The sequence below is a fragment of the Aspergillus sclerotioniger genome (genome assembly GCF_003184525.1).
Source record: "Aspergillus sclerotioniger CBS 115572 chromosome Unknown BO94scaffold_50, whole genome shotgun sequence".
NCBI classification, from domain to species: Eukaryota; Fungi; Ascomycota; class Eurotiomycetes; order Eurotiales; family Aspergillaceae; genus Aspergillus; species Aspergillus sclerotioniger.
In genome coordinates, this window is record NW_020291040.1 from 1 (window position 1) to 13,983 (window position 13,983).

Genomic DNA, 13,983 nt, shown 5'->3' on the forward strand with positions numbered 1-13,983 from the left:
AATGGGGATGGGGATGAATATGTGGGAGAGGAGGTATTTAGATTTTATTACTGGTGATGGGGTGGAGGATCATACGCAGTGATGTGGGAGATGATATGGGGTGATGTGGTGAGAGCATAGGTATAGGATGATGATGATGGGATGGGATGGATAGGGCTGAGTATGCATAATGCATACGCTATGCTCCGGGATGCATTAGCAGGATAGTGCTATCTAGGTAGTGCTGCTACTACTTTTGCCACATCTGACTGACATGTACATTCCACAACCCACCCTCCATCCCAACACACTGTAATAAATCCAATCAATAATGAGAATCATCCCAGCCACACCGATTCATTCACCCATTCACTAATCAGCCAATCCCTCCACGTCACCCGACAAAGCCCAAAGGAATGCCCAAACCAGTAACCCCAGCCTCCGATCCCGTCCCGGCCCCACTCTGATTGGAGCAACCCTGAAACCCGCCGATCTGATCACCAATCAGGACCCTGGGGCAGCTGAGAAGTGGGTTAAATTTAGAGGAGTGGGTCAAATTGCCAAGGGTCTGCCGTGGATTGATGAGAGTGAATAGGTAGGGTAGGTAGGCTGATGCAGGAGTCCTATTTATTGTTTCTCCTTTCTTTCTTTCTTTCTCTTCCTCCTCCGTCTCCTCATTCTCATCTGCTACAGTCCACATTCAATCGTTTGTCTACTTCACTTCACTTCCCTTACCTACAAGACAAAACAAAACAAGACACTCGTTATCATACACAGTCACTAAGTGTATCTATCCCCCTACCTCCTCACAAAAAAAAAAAAGGAAAAACAACCACAAAAATGTCCACCACAACAACAACAACCTCCCTCCCCCCCTCACTAACCACCACCTCCTCCCCCACAACAACCACAAACTGCACAACAGCCAACATCTACATCCTCCCCATCCAAGACGCCGCCTGCGCCCTCCCCAACACCGGCAACGCCTCCTCCATCATGTCCAAGTGCTGTTCCCCCGCCTCACCCACAACCTACGACAACGATTGCGGGATCTACTGTCTCGCCCAAGACCAATCCGTCAGGGATCTGCTCAACTGCATCCAGAGTAACGGGGCGGTCACGGAACCGTTCTGCTCGGGGAATATGTCTGCGACGGCGACGGCGTCGATCTCGAGTTCGACGAGTACGGGGAGTAAGACGGGGACGAGTACGGGGAGTGCGGCGAGTGGGACGCATACGGGGGGTGCGGTAAGGGAGGTGAGGGTTAGTAAATGGGGAGTGGGGGTTTTGGGGCTCGTGGTTTCGGGGTTGGTTTTTGGGGGGGTGGTTTAGGGATTGGTTGAACTGGGGATAAGGGATGGGGGATGGATGGGATGGATGGTGATATGGTTGGAGGTGATGGTGCTGGGGCTGGGGCTGGGGCTGGGTCTTTCGGATGTTATGCTGTATTATATTAATGACTACATGTTGCTTATATTTTTTCTCAGTTAATCGTATCAGCTACACCCTCCACTTCCCCCGGACCTCTGCTCGCACCCAGAAACTCGCCACCGTGGCGGCAAATAACAACACCCCCACTGTGATGGCAGCTCGTTCGTACGTCCCTGACTCGGTCAGAGCTGTCCCTCGTGGAATCAGCAGCCCCGTCAACGGCGTGCCAAGCAACGCCCCGATCCCCCGCACGAGATACAATGCCCCATTCACGCTAGTAAAGTGCTGTACCCCAAAGAGCTCCACCAGCGATGCGGGGAAGAGCGAGATGTACGCGCTGGCAAATGCACCATAAAGGATGGTGAACACAATGAATAGCCCATGAGCTGCAGCACTCGATACCAGCGATGAGGGCAGCCAGAAAGCGAAGACAGCCACAGCACTCAGCATTGTCGTCACGGCGAGCGCGTTGATCCGGCCCAGCTTGTCCGCCGCATACCCGATGACGATCCTCGAAACAAAGTTGGATGCGTTGCTCAGCGTGATAAAGTTGGCGGCCGTCGTGGCGCTGTACCCGAGAGCTTGGGCGTATGCAGCGTAGAAGAACAGCGGCGTCGAATAGCCAGCCGATTGCAAGAAACATCCCAATGCTTGCGCAACAAATCGTTTAGACCGGGCGACGCGCCAGTTGACCAGCGGGACGGAGAACAGTCGAGTCCATTTAGGCTTGGATCGTGTGCTGGATCCAGCTGCCTGGAGCTTGACTTGTTCGTGAAACTTGGGCTCCCATCGAAGGATCGCTCCCGCAGCCGTCACCGTGGTCAACGAGATGCATCCTGATATGCGCAACGCATTACGGAATCCAACGTGGGAGATCATGGCCCGCAGCGCAGGCGGCCAGATCATTCCTCCCACCCCGGTCCCTGAGATGATGACACCCATGGCGAGTCCGCGACGCTTGCTGAACCATGTCGGGGCGACAGCCATGGTGGGCACATAGGCCATGCAGGTTCCGATGCCCAGAAGCAGGCCCTGAGTCAGGGCAAAGTGCCACAGTTCCTTGCTAAAACTAGCGAGGATATAGGCGATGCCAAAGACCCAGCCGCCGGCGATTATCACGGCTTGCGGCGAAAAGAGCTTCGCCCAGGACATCGCAAATGGTCCAGCCATAGACATGAGAGCGATAGCAAGTGTACCAATCAAGTCGATGAGCGCGGTGGTACTGCCAGTAAACGGGGTATTCGGTTCGCGGGCCATCTCCTCGTAGAGGGACTGATAAACACCAAAGGAGAAGACAAAAGCGCAGGTCGTAATCATGACGACGAACCCAGCTGCAACCACCGATACATAGTGCCTTTGATGGTTAGCGAAGACTCCTATGGTATCTTCGGTCTTACCATTGCGAATAAACCGGCTCAGGGACGGGGTCATTGTTCTTGCTTGGGGAAGACTCATCATCCTTCGGCAAGGATCCCCGGGCATCTCGCTCGATCATCGGCCCTCCACGGTCGGACAACTCCACCTCTATCTTATCTGCCATAATGCTTGACTGCGAAGATAGCAGCGCAAGGTAGATCCCACCAGCCTTATTAAGGTTGATCTGATAAGGCACGCATTACCGAGTCTCGTTCCCGCGGCTAAACTTTCTCCCATCGGCAGTCTTCTAGCTCCATCTACCGCCCTGCCGACTGGGTATACCAAGTATATTATAGGCGGAAGAGGCCGCCTGATCACCTTTTTCAGCCAGTGAGCTCTGTTTCCAAACCGGCGATCGAGTCCTGGCCTGCTTCGGCAGTACTCACGACTCAACTGCCTTGGCAGTACCTCGCTGAGGACTCGTAGATGCAGCGACAATATACATGATGCAACATCAGTAGCCCTTGAATAGCCCAGTCACTCGGACTGTACAGAATTCATGGTGAAAATGATGTGCACTACTACGATTCCGGCATCAAGCGTTGCTGTTGTCAGGAGCAAACATACAAGAGTGCTGAATAGCCCACTCCCGACACAGATAGTTGGTGCTTGCCAAGTGCTGCACTGTACCGAGTATTTCCTGCAGCTGCAATGCACATGAGGCATCCATGCTCTGATGCATCAAAAACCCGGCACAGAGAATGACGGGCAGCGGCGTAAACGGATGGATCTATCACATCTAAGTATTGGTCACGACAAAAGGAAAGAACCCACCTCAAAATAATTCAGCTGTGATACCATCCCTGTCAGTCGGACAATCTCCTGCGCAGCAATCAACGCCCTCTGTCGACACAGGGCCATCTCATTGCTTTCAGCCACACTAACTAACTCCATCGCCGTACAATGGGAGAGAAGAACCGACTGCGCCACGAGATTGAGAAAAATTGACATCGGATCGACGGGTATCATTAGCAATACTGGCCGACGTGCTAAAATGCCCTGAGCCTTCTGGACAAGAATAGCATCTAGCCACCTATGTCGCTCCCAAAAACTGTTGGGTATGCCGCAGTGGACTTGTTCAGCGGTTGTCTTCTGCCGGTGAGACATGCTTTGTCCACACAAAGCCGCCAGTACAATCAGGTCCGTCAGCTCTGTTTGGGGTGTCGAATCAGCTGCAGTCATTGATTCCGAAAGGTAGCCCATCGACTGGCTCAGTTGACCTGTCTGGAAGGCCTCCTCTGTAGCAGGTAAGCGTGTCGCAATCTGTAGCACAGTCAGTCATCTCAGCATACAAACAAAGCTAATAACATACAATCCTGTCATCGAAAGTCAACGGGTTCTCCAGGCGCAGGGAAACAAATCGGTCTAGGATGTATGCCATCCAAAACACACGGCGCTTCTCCTCTTCACAAATGAGTTCGTCCATTCCACATATCCTGCGAAAGCCTAGGCTATTCTCATCGACATCTATTCTATGCAAGTTCATCAACTGCACGAGTCGAATTCCCTGCCCAGCGCTCATCCACCCACGACGAAATTGGTGGTGGGTGAACTCGTAAACAGCAAGGAGCAACCATGCTTGCACGTGTTCAATCTCATAGAACGCTATATCATCTGTCAATCGTGAGAACCCTAATAGCATCCGTGTAGTCCGGTAAAGCACATCGCACAGGTGGTCCAGCTGGGAGGACATGGACGCCGTCATCGTCCACATGGCGTACTGCAGGCACCTCTTTGATGCAGATTTGTCGATGTTTCTGGTCCAGGATAGGTAGCGACATCTATTTACAATTGGGATAAAAGCATGTGCGCGATCGAAGTACAACTGGTCACTAGTTGATTCAGCGCAACTGTACAAGAGCAGCCATGGCTCCACGCATGGGACCTACAGTTCGGCATGTAGTAATTCCGAGATGGGAACCGCCCCTATAGATGGCGGTAAAGGGGCTGTCCCCAGAACGTTGAACTCGTCGATAAGTGCTTTCCATTGGGATTCCCCAGTACAGCCAGGTCCCACAGACACAATGTTATTGTCCGTGGCAAACTCCGTAGGGTACGGATGCCCGTGTATCAGTCTGCTCTCGAGGTATTCTATCATGGCTTAGTATTTGTCTTTATGCTTACTAAGTACTTACCGATGCGCATTTGCAGACTCTTCATGTGACCTTTTTTGGGACCCCGGCGTGAAGTCTGGGGGCCGAATATGCATTCTATACCCGCAGTTGAACAGTTATCGCATGCGGGATGCTTCCCATCACAGCGCATCTTTCGACGGCGGCATTCTGCACATGCAGAGCCAGGGCGATTGCGGGATATGGTCTGTTCGTTGGAAGGGCTGGACATAGTTGTGTGTAACCCCAAGGGTGCAGAACAGAAGAGGGCCAGATGTTATATAAATAAATGAATCCACCTGGTGGTCCGAGACACTGGGTTTTCAACACTGAAAAAGAACCGGCTACTACTGGATGATGTCAGTTTAGCCATGAGATGATTACTGCATCCATGCTCCAAGATATAGGGCGCCTCGCAATTATGAGGCTAGTAGTTGAGGTATCCGGTTATTCCACGTGTAGAAAAGCCGGGTATGCGTCATTATCATGCAGATGGTCGAGGAAGGATCCTAGGAAGTTGACTACTCTTTATGGAGACCGGGTGAAATCAGTAGGCGCATTGTGACATCTTGCCAATAGAAGATGGAATCAGTGCGCTCGGGCCCAGGAATATGGCTGAACTTGCGGTAGCGGTGAAGCTAAAAGGTTCTAAAGACCTGCTTCATAGATACTGTATAGTAGAATCCTTTCAGCGCACATACTTTGAAGGGCATAGTTTCAGTTTTGGGCTACTGTGGGTAAAGTTCACCGGCTGAAAGTATTGTCTGGTTGTATCTTTGCATATATGTGATGCCTATCGCTGGCCATGATCACTAGGATAAGTAACACAGCGGCTACCGCGTGATGGATTGCGGAGAACTCCGTATGGAACACCAGGCTGAAGTGAGACTCAGCTGCCGTTTCAGATGAAGTAGTGGATGAGAGCCTTGGCAATGATCTGCATCCACAAGTGATTGCACACCGCAGCTGAGGTTCAGAGCGACTGCATAAGTGTTTCAATAGTCCGTTTGTTCAAAGCCCGAGAAGCAGAAAACAAGTTCGAGTGGACTTAGTCAATAGATCGCGTCTAGCGTGCTGCAACACTTGCGTAGTACTAAGGCCTCCCATTGTGCGTGATTTTGGCTTTCCAACTTCAAGGCTAATGGATAGCCACGTTATGGGATACTTTGCATGGAAGCTTGTTGGAAATGTATCATCGTGTCGGGAACATGTTTACAATAGGTTAGCGTGTTTCTTGAAAGAAGCAAGTATATAATGTCGCCTATACTCGGGATGCTTCAGGATCGATCGGATACGAGATTGTTGGTGCCATATTACTTTTTGTGGGCGTTCGGCCGAACCAGTCCGACACCATCAGATATCGGTCGGAAATCACTTCCATTCGAGCTAGCGAGTGATATGTGAGCCCAGCAAATCAATTCAAAACTTGGTTGCGCAAAGGTAAGCCTTCCATGGTCTCGTAGATATGGCATTCGGCGCCGTGATGTGGCTAGCTGGGTAGCAACCGGTCAGTAAGCCCGGCCTTGATTTCTGGAAAGCTTGCATGAAGCATGGACGTAGCTTACCGGTAAATCACGGGATGCCCCAGCCAATCGATAGCCCATTGCAGCTGCTCTGCTTCTGACCGGAGTCTCCGGGATTGGTATATCTTGCACAACAGAAGACGATCGTGGTGAGAATGGACAAGGCGGATGGTGGGAGATCATCTGCGAAGCCCGGGGTCCTTGGCAGCCTCGCAGCCCCACACGGGATTTGGAGACCTGCAGAACCTGAGGCCACAAGCAGGAAGATGTTTTTTGCCCCGTAATACTGTTGCCTTCTCTAAGCACACGGCTACGGCATGGTTGGAAAAGTCAATTGTTACTGATCCCCGCCCACCCTCAATTCATTGCAAAGAGGTGGGGGCGCTATGTTATAAGACGAGGAGGACCATCGCTATGTGAAAGATGAATGCCTGAGGCACTAAGAAAAGGCCCACTGCATAAATACCAGCAACTCTGCAATAATTCGCATCGGTCTGGTAGAAAGTGATGAATATTTCTCGTGCTAGATATGATACTAGAGTGCTCTGGTTTACACCACTTCGAGAACCCAGTCCCTAACCCGATGACATAACAGATCTCAATCATAAGCCCATTGTGAAATCGGCTTTTCCCATATGATCCCCGCAGCTGTCAGTCCCAGCAGCTGAAAGTCATTTAATCCTCATCGTGCATCTACTTACTGTTTACGTAGATATCTTTTATCTGAAGTGATATATGGCCACGAAAGCAGATCGCTGATTAGTTGGTTTGCCATCACTGCCAATTTCTCTCAGCTTGAACCTATCACAATTTCTTTGCGCGCCTTGACTTCCTCTAGTAGAAAGTTCACAACAAAGGATTGTTACTCACAATAGGCACGCTGGACCAATGGTTTATCTGAAGGTAATCATCAGTGAACTAGGACTAGGGAAGATCGCCCGCAGCTTCGAAAAAAGTCCAACAAATGAGCATCACGAATCGACTCCGCCATAAAGATATGCCTTCATCTCACTTAGAAATCCAAACCACTTGTGCATCCATCGGAGTGGACAATCCCGCGGAATTACCAAAATGTAGGACCCTCGCGCCTAACTGAGATCTGCCATATCTCCGAATCATGTAGTCAAAGCGGGGATGGGTTTCGGAAATGCATGCCCCTCTAATGAGGGCCAAGATGCTGAACAAATGCATGCATTTGTGCCCGAACATGGTCTGGGGGAGCAGTACAGCCACACCACGCTCGCTAACCCCCCACCATCCCAGACCCCCCGCTTTCCTTTTTGAGAGGAAAGGGCCATTTCGATGCCAGAAGTCTGAACACTTTTACTTCAATTTTTTATGGGCACCGCATAAGTTTCTCCGGTTAGCATGTGCGAATTGTAGTATCAAGAGGAAATAAAAAAGTAGGTGGGGTTACCACGGTACCTTGGGGAGCTCACCATCCCCTATGGCTGATTGGCTGTAGTCACTAGCCACTAGCCGCTGTTTACCCCACATCCCATTCCCTGCAAGTACTCTAGACGGGATGGTTAAATGTTCGTACTTTGTATTATCGGGGGGTGGCGGGTAAATCATTGGCATAACGTGGACCAGGAGTGCGGGTTACAAAACATGATGGTCCGGCAACGGCTAGCTTGTATGAATCTAAACATATCATCAATAACCTCAAGGAATCGCCGATCCAACATTGATGGTATCAAAACTTTTCAAAACCTCTGGAAACCATTTCCTCATGGCTTGGACCATCTAACTACTAGGCAGCATGCAGATGGCGTGCATAAGAGGTCTGTGTGATGTGGCTGCTTCCCGCCCTACATGTATTCTATCAGCGATAATATAACTTGGCAAAATCTGATAGAGCCAGACTCTACCAATTAGAACCATCCTCGGCCATCCCAATTGACGGTCGCCGTATCACATAACGACTTCTGTTAATATTGAGAGAAATATCCCTCATTTGCGTTTATGACTAGCTTAGGCAATAAGCTCGATCCCAGGTTAGGCGTCTCTGCGTAATCAGGTGTCCAGTTTGTGCATACACAGACATCTACCCCTCTGTCTACGACAATGAGACGCCATTAGGTTCAGTCCACGTTGAAAGCTTTGATCATAAGTGCCAACGATCCATGTGTTGTCGACATGGACGGCAGAGAGTCCTGGATCCGGATGACCGATAGGATGATAATCCTGCAATATACCAATTTACAGCATCAGCTGTTCTTTTAAATGCATGCAAGCCTCTCGGTATGACGTGGGCTATGGAACATGCATTTACAGACCCCCTCATGTGAGAATACTATTTGCCTTGAGAGGCGAATAGGTATATATGCATCTCAAAGAAACGGCAGAGTGGTTCCTTTTCTTTCTACTCTGCTATTCAGCACACTTCTTTTGTTTAGTTTTGATATTTCTCATTCCCGAACTACAATGGTGCGCCAAGACTTCTTCAAACACGAAAGATTGAGCAGCAAACCAAGTGCGTTTCGCACTGCTACCCTCTTCCCAGAGAAAGAAGGCGATAGTACAATTCGATGTGAGGTCACAGAGGCGCTGCTCGACAAAAACGACGAAGACAACAAAGAGTCCAAAGAGACCAAAGAGGCCGAAAAGACCAAAAGGAATCCTCGGGATAATTACATATCCATTTCCCACTGCTGGGGTCCCTTCTCAGCCCAAAAACACACAAAATCACCTTGAATGACAAGCCATTTGAAATCGTTGAAAGTGCCTATTGCTTGCTCGAACGCCTCCGCGAATTTTTCAAGTGTCCCGTGAACATATGGGTTGATCTACTCTGTATCGACCAGGGTTGGGACGAAGAGGGTGAGAATGAGGAGGACAAAAAAGAGAGAGAGAGACGGATCAAAGAAGAGAAATGGAGGCAGGTCAGTTTGATGGGAAGGATTTACGCACAAAGTCAAAAGGGAGTGATCTGGCTAGGGAACTCTGGAGGTGATTTCGCCAACACAGCAATTACCCTCTTGAGGGAGTTCAACAACGACCAGCACATGGGGCTGGGGCATCATTTCTCCCAGACTGGGGAACAATTCCGAGTTAAACCTGAGTCCGAGCCGAAGTTCACGCGCTTAGAAGACTGGTCAATGCTTCTTGGTGGGGACGAATCTGGGTCATTCAGGAATATGTTCTGCCGCAAAATATCCAATTTCTCTATGGAAACCAAGACTTTGATTACAGGTTTCTGGAAAAGGTGAATGATGCATTGATCACGGAGAGGTCCAAAAATCAGGAGATTCGAAATCTTCTATGGGGAGAAGGCTTTGATCCACTCATGAAGTTTGAAGAAGTCGTGACGCCCATGATCATAACCCGACAGGCATATCACGGAGGGAAGGAAAGCAGACAGATACTGACTCTGCCCCTACTACGGCAACGGTTTGCTGCTTCCGACGCATCAAGGAAGCAGGATCTCTTCTATGGACTCCTGGGTATGGCTCACTGGGAAAAGGAACCCCCTCTCAAACCAAATTATAAGATTCCTGCAATGCAAGCTATCAGAGAGGCCGTTGTGTGCTGCATCAAGGAGAGTGGTGATTTCAGTTTTCTCTTTGGTATGAGAAGGAGAAATAACTTCATGAGCGGCGATCCATCGTGGCTGCCTGATTACCATGTCCAGGCAACACCCTCCAGACTCGCATGGGGCGAAGGACAGCGCTTCAAAATCATCAAATCCCTTGGTGATCAGTCGAGGAAAGGATGCCCGCCGAGTCCTGAATCGCGCTTGCTAGGTCATGGAACACTTATTTTAGTTGCAGTCAAGGTTGACACGATTAGCGAGGCTTGGGCGGTATGCGACCTCCTTTACGAGCAGTCAAAGGCTCCGGGCGTTCTCCTTGATTGGATCAGTAAGACGGTGGGGTTGCTTCATCAATGGCCGACTGACGTCACAAAACTCGGCGGTGAAATCGGTGACAAGGTCTGGAGAGCACTCATAAACAATTGTATACCTTGTGGTGATGGGTATCGACCGCCCACTCAGCAAGATTATGATGATATCATAAAACTGAGCGGAAACATCTCCGAGTTGAGCAACGACCTGAAAGACGCCGCTTTGAAACATACCCCGGGCCTCGCATATCATTTCATTGTCTGTCTGTGGAGAAGGAGAATGATCAAGACTGAAAAAGGATGGATCGGCCTGGCTCCCGAAGATGCTACAAAAGGTGATGGGATTTGGGTTCCCCGTGGGTCATCGATTCCTTTTATCTTTCGGCCTTGTTGTGAACAAACAGCATACTCGGTCATTGGTAGCCCTTTTCTTCAAGACCTGCAGATTTATGGCTATACGAATGAGGGATTCAGGAAAGTTCGGCTACACTGATGGTATAAAGGGGCTATATGTCATTCCATGCTACAGAAATCCTGTACGCATGGCACTTGATGTTGGAGATCGGGAGAGCATAGTATGTCTTTAGTCTGACTATCAACATTGCAATGATATTTGGATTTTTCAGTTTTTTTGCCCCTGCCTCACAGTCCATTTACGTAAAGGGATTAGATCTGTATTTGACTACTTAGCAATAAAGACTCGACACACATCTGTTGTAGTGGCATTATTTATCTTGATAAGTGTAGTATTTATACCCTCTCTAAGCACGAGACTAAGACTCAGTAGGGAGAGATACAAGCAATCTCATTCTACTCCCTGACTATCTCTCAACCATCTGTTTGTGAACATACAACATCTGTAAATTAACTAATTCCGGACTAATCTACAATATTCACACCTTGATTCGTTCTGGATCAGTAAGCAACCACAAGATTGTCAGATGCTGTATATTGGGGAGTATCTGGGGACATGTCTGTTTGATGAGTGGATAAAAAGGGCCTGAGTTAAGCCCTTCAGGATGAATTATCAAGTGTGAATTCTCCAAGTATGAGGTAGGTAGGGTAATGTGGTGGGGGTAATTTCAACGGTTGGGGATTTCATATGGAGGGGAAGAGAACAGGCATGGGGGTATTGGCAGAGTCAAAAGGAATGCTCTGGTGAAGGTGGTACTGGTATCTTTCTCGAAAATTAAATCTGTGTTATTTTAGGTATAGGTGAGTAATAAAGGCCTTATTCTACCCATCCTGTGGTCTAATAGGCTTTGGTGGGCGAATGAATGTATAAGCATGTTCAGCAGCAAAGTCGCTTGAAGATCCAGGAGGTATGATGGCATCTAAAAGGCCAACTTAGAGCATCAGAACAGAGTCAGAGTACCCTTACCTGTACCAGCTGCTGAAGAAAGCGGTAGGATAGTGCATTCTAGACTGCATATGCTGCAACTCAGCTGAGATGGGCTTGTTGTATCGTCCTGAACCCCTCCCAATTCGACAAAGCTTGAGTACATGCTTGCTCGTATGCCGGCAACCCCCCACAGAAATTGAGCATCTGGCGCGCTTTCCCGGGGATATTTGCTCCCATGTACCAGGAGTCCGCCTTAGAAAACAGCGTCGCGTTGCTGATCTCGTCCACCCGTTTGGTCCACGCATCTGCAGCTTCTGGTGTAGCTTCGATGGAGGAGAGTCGGTTAGCCCTCATTCTCTGTATAACGTCGATGATCATTCGACCCTGCATCTCAATTCCCGTGGGCCCGTTGGACAACGCAGCCGGAGCGTGGACGCCATACATGTAAAACATGTTCGGGTACCCGTTAATCGTCATCCCGAGATATGTTTTTGCACCGCTCTTCCATTCATCCTCTAAGGATACTCCCTCGGTGTTGCGAAGTCCTAGGCTAATCAGAGGTCCAGTCACACCATCAAATCCTGTCGCAAATGCGACTGCGTCAAGCTCGTGGTAGGCGCCACTGCTAGTCACGATCCCATGGGGCTTGAACTCGACGATGTGCTCCTCGCGCAGGTTAACCAGATGAACGTTTGGCTGGTTGAATGCTTCAAAATAAACCACTTCCAGGGAGCCCCGTTTGGCCCCGAATGGATGTGGTGGAATTAACGGCGCCAGGAGATCCCGTTTCTTGGGGTCGTGGATCCTCGGGCGGGTCTTGTTAGCCCAGAAGTCGTAAAGCAATCGATTCGCCTGTGGATCCAACAAGCTGTCAATATAGCTTCCGATTATTAAATTGAACCCGCCCTTTCTCCAGTTGACTTCGTACAGCGCCTCCCGCTCCTCGGGGGAGGCATCCAAGGTCCGTTTGGGTACTGCCTCTATTCCGATGCCGGCCAAGGTTTTCTCGCGGTCCCGGAAGACGTGCGGGTACAAAGTCTCCATGAACCCTTGATCTCGGGGAAGCTGAATCTGTCGCATTGGCAAAGCCAGGTTAGGCGTTCTCTGAAACACCGTCAAAGTGTCCGCTTCTCGGGCCCACTCCTGGATGATTTGAACCCCCGTTGAGCCGGTGCCTAGCACTGCCACCTTTTTCCCTTGAACGTTGACGCCCTCTCGCGGCCAGTGTGCGGAATGATAGATGGCCCCTTGGAAATGTTCCACTCCGGGGAAATCGGGTGTGTAGCGCTTTGCTGCAATTCCGACACAAGGCAGGAGGAATTGCGACTCGATGATTCGTCCGTCCTGTGTTTCGATACGCCACCGGCTCGTTTCGCGATAGAATTGGGCATTCACCACCCTGGTTTGGAACTCCACGTCCTGCTTGATGTGCAGTTTTTTCTCGACATGGGCAAAGTACCGGCGGAGTTCCTGGCCTGAAGGGTACAGTTCACTCCATGACCAATCCTCCCACACCTCTGGTATGGAGAATTGATAGACCCAGCTTTCCGAGTCCACCCGCAAACCGGGGTAGGTTTGTTGTGCCCATGTTCCTCCCAGGTCGCTTCCTGAATCATAGATGCGACACGAGTAGCCAAGCTTGCGGAGATGGTACAGCAAGAAAATTCCCGAGAATCCGGCCCCCACAATGACAATGTCATATCTGACTGGGTGACTGTTTATGTGATGAGTACCGTCCGCCATGTTCGCATCAGGGCGGGGTGCGCTATGGGTAAGGTGAAATTGAGGGGTCTGTTCCCAGTGATCGAAGGACTCTAGGACATGTTGGCCGGAGATCCCGGGAATCCAGGGGTGAGATTATATTTATGTAGCGTTCCTAGCGTGGCAGCACACCGGTTGGCGAGAGATCTCTCGGTTTGTGACAGGTCGGGGGAAAGTCTCGAAGGGCAAGCATCACACCTGGGCCCCGCCTAGCTTCGGATTTGATTCCCAGTTGGTGGCTCGGCACTCAGTAGCTCGCTGCTGATCGGCTTCATCGTAGCCTCATGGGAAATAGAGGAGAAACAACCGAGCTGATGGGGTGAATGAGAATACGGACCCTGCTGCAAATTGCAGGTATTTTGTTTCCACCAAAATGCCTTATTCGTGGCCCAGTAGATGTGTAACTCGAAAATGTTGTAGGTAGTAGTGGTAAACTCCCCCTTATCTCGTCGTCGCTTTCCCGTGGGTCGACCCTCTTTTCGTTCTCGCTAATGCATGCAGGATAATCAACAATCATGGTTGACTGGCCAAACATTGTCATTGTTTATGAGTACAATTACAACCACCTCTAGAG

At 49.9% G+C, this 13,983-nt stretch overlaps 5 protein-coding genes across 5 annotated transcripts; 2 read left to right on the forward strand and 3 right to left on the reverse strand.

The window, feature by feature from the left end:
* Positions 1-819: 819 nt before the first annotated feature.
* BO94DRAFT_561263 (uncharacterized protein) lies at positions 820-1,311 on the forward strand (the record flags this gene model as incomplete). The annotated part of the gene is made up of 1 exon (XM_025614206.1): positions 820-1,311. One exon carries the CDS (start codon positions 820-822, stop codon positions 1,309-1,311), a length of 492 nt encoding a protein of 163 aa, XP_025461725.1.
* Positions 1,312-1,327: 16 nt separating this feature from the next.
* On the reverse strand, positions 1,328-3,155 carry BO94DRAFT_329660 (MFS general substrate transporter). The gene is made up of 2 exons (XM_025606966.1): positions 2,808-3,155; positions 1,328-2,764 (listed from the first exon to the last, which is right to left on the reverse strand). Exons 1-2 carry the CDS (start codon positions 2,948-2,950, stop codon positions 1,480-1,482), a joined length of 1,428 nt encoding a protein of 475 aa, XP_025461726.1. The 5' UTR covers positions 2,951-3,155; the 3' UTR covers positions 1,328-1,479.
* On the reverse strand, positions 3,109-5,169 carry BO94DRAFT_613497 (uncharacterized protein; the record flags this gene model as incomplete). Its single annotated transcript, XM_025616699.1, has 5 exons — positions 3,109-3,556; positions 3,601-4,089; positions 4,139-4,658; positions 4,716-4,917; positions 4,962-5,169. 5 exons carry the CDS (start codon positions 5,167-5,169, stop codon positions 3,362-3,364), a joined length of 1,614 nt encoding a protein of 537 aa, XP_025461727.1. The 3' UTR covers positions 3,109-3,361.
* A 3,718-nt stretch (positions 5,170-8,887) lies between these two features.
* On the forward strand, positions 8,888-10,799 carry BO94DRAFT_591047 (uncharacterized protein; the record flags this gene model as incomplete). Its single annotated transcript, XM_025616080.1, has 3 exons — positions 8,888-9,042; positions 9,132-9,602; positions 9,656-10,799. 3 exons carry the CDS (start codon positions 8,888-8,890, stop codon positions 10,797-10,799), a joined length of 1,770 nt encoding a protein of 589 aa, XP_025461728.1.
* A 542-nt stretch (positions 10,800-11,341) lies between these two features.
* Positions 11,342-13,504, reverse strand: BO94DRAFT_329782 (flavin-containing monooxygenase). Its single transcript, XM_025606967.1, has one exon. The coding sequence runs from the start codon at positions 13,389-13,391 to the stop codon at positions 11,748-11,750; it is 1,644 nt and encodes a 547-aa protein (XP_025461729.1). The 5' UTR covers positions 13,392-13,504; the 3' UTR covers positions 11,342-11,747.
* Between the last annotated feature and the right edge of the window lie 479 nt (positions 13,505-13,983).

Coding starts and splice junctions, on each gene's coding strand:
- BO94DRAFT_329660 (XM_025606966.1), bottom strand. CDS start 2,950: ATGGCAGATAAGATAGAGGTGGAGTTGTCCGACCGTGGAGGGCCGATG. Junction 2,765..2,807: donor GAGCCGGTTTATTCGCAATG/GTAAGACCGAAG, acceptor TAACCATCAAAG/GCACTATGTATCGGTGGTTG.
- BO94DRAFT_329782 (XM_025606967.1), bottom strand. CDS start 13,391: ATGGCGGACGGTACTCATCACATAAACAGTCACCCAGTCAGATATGAC.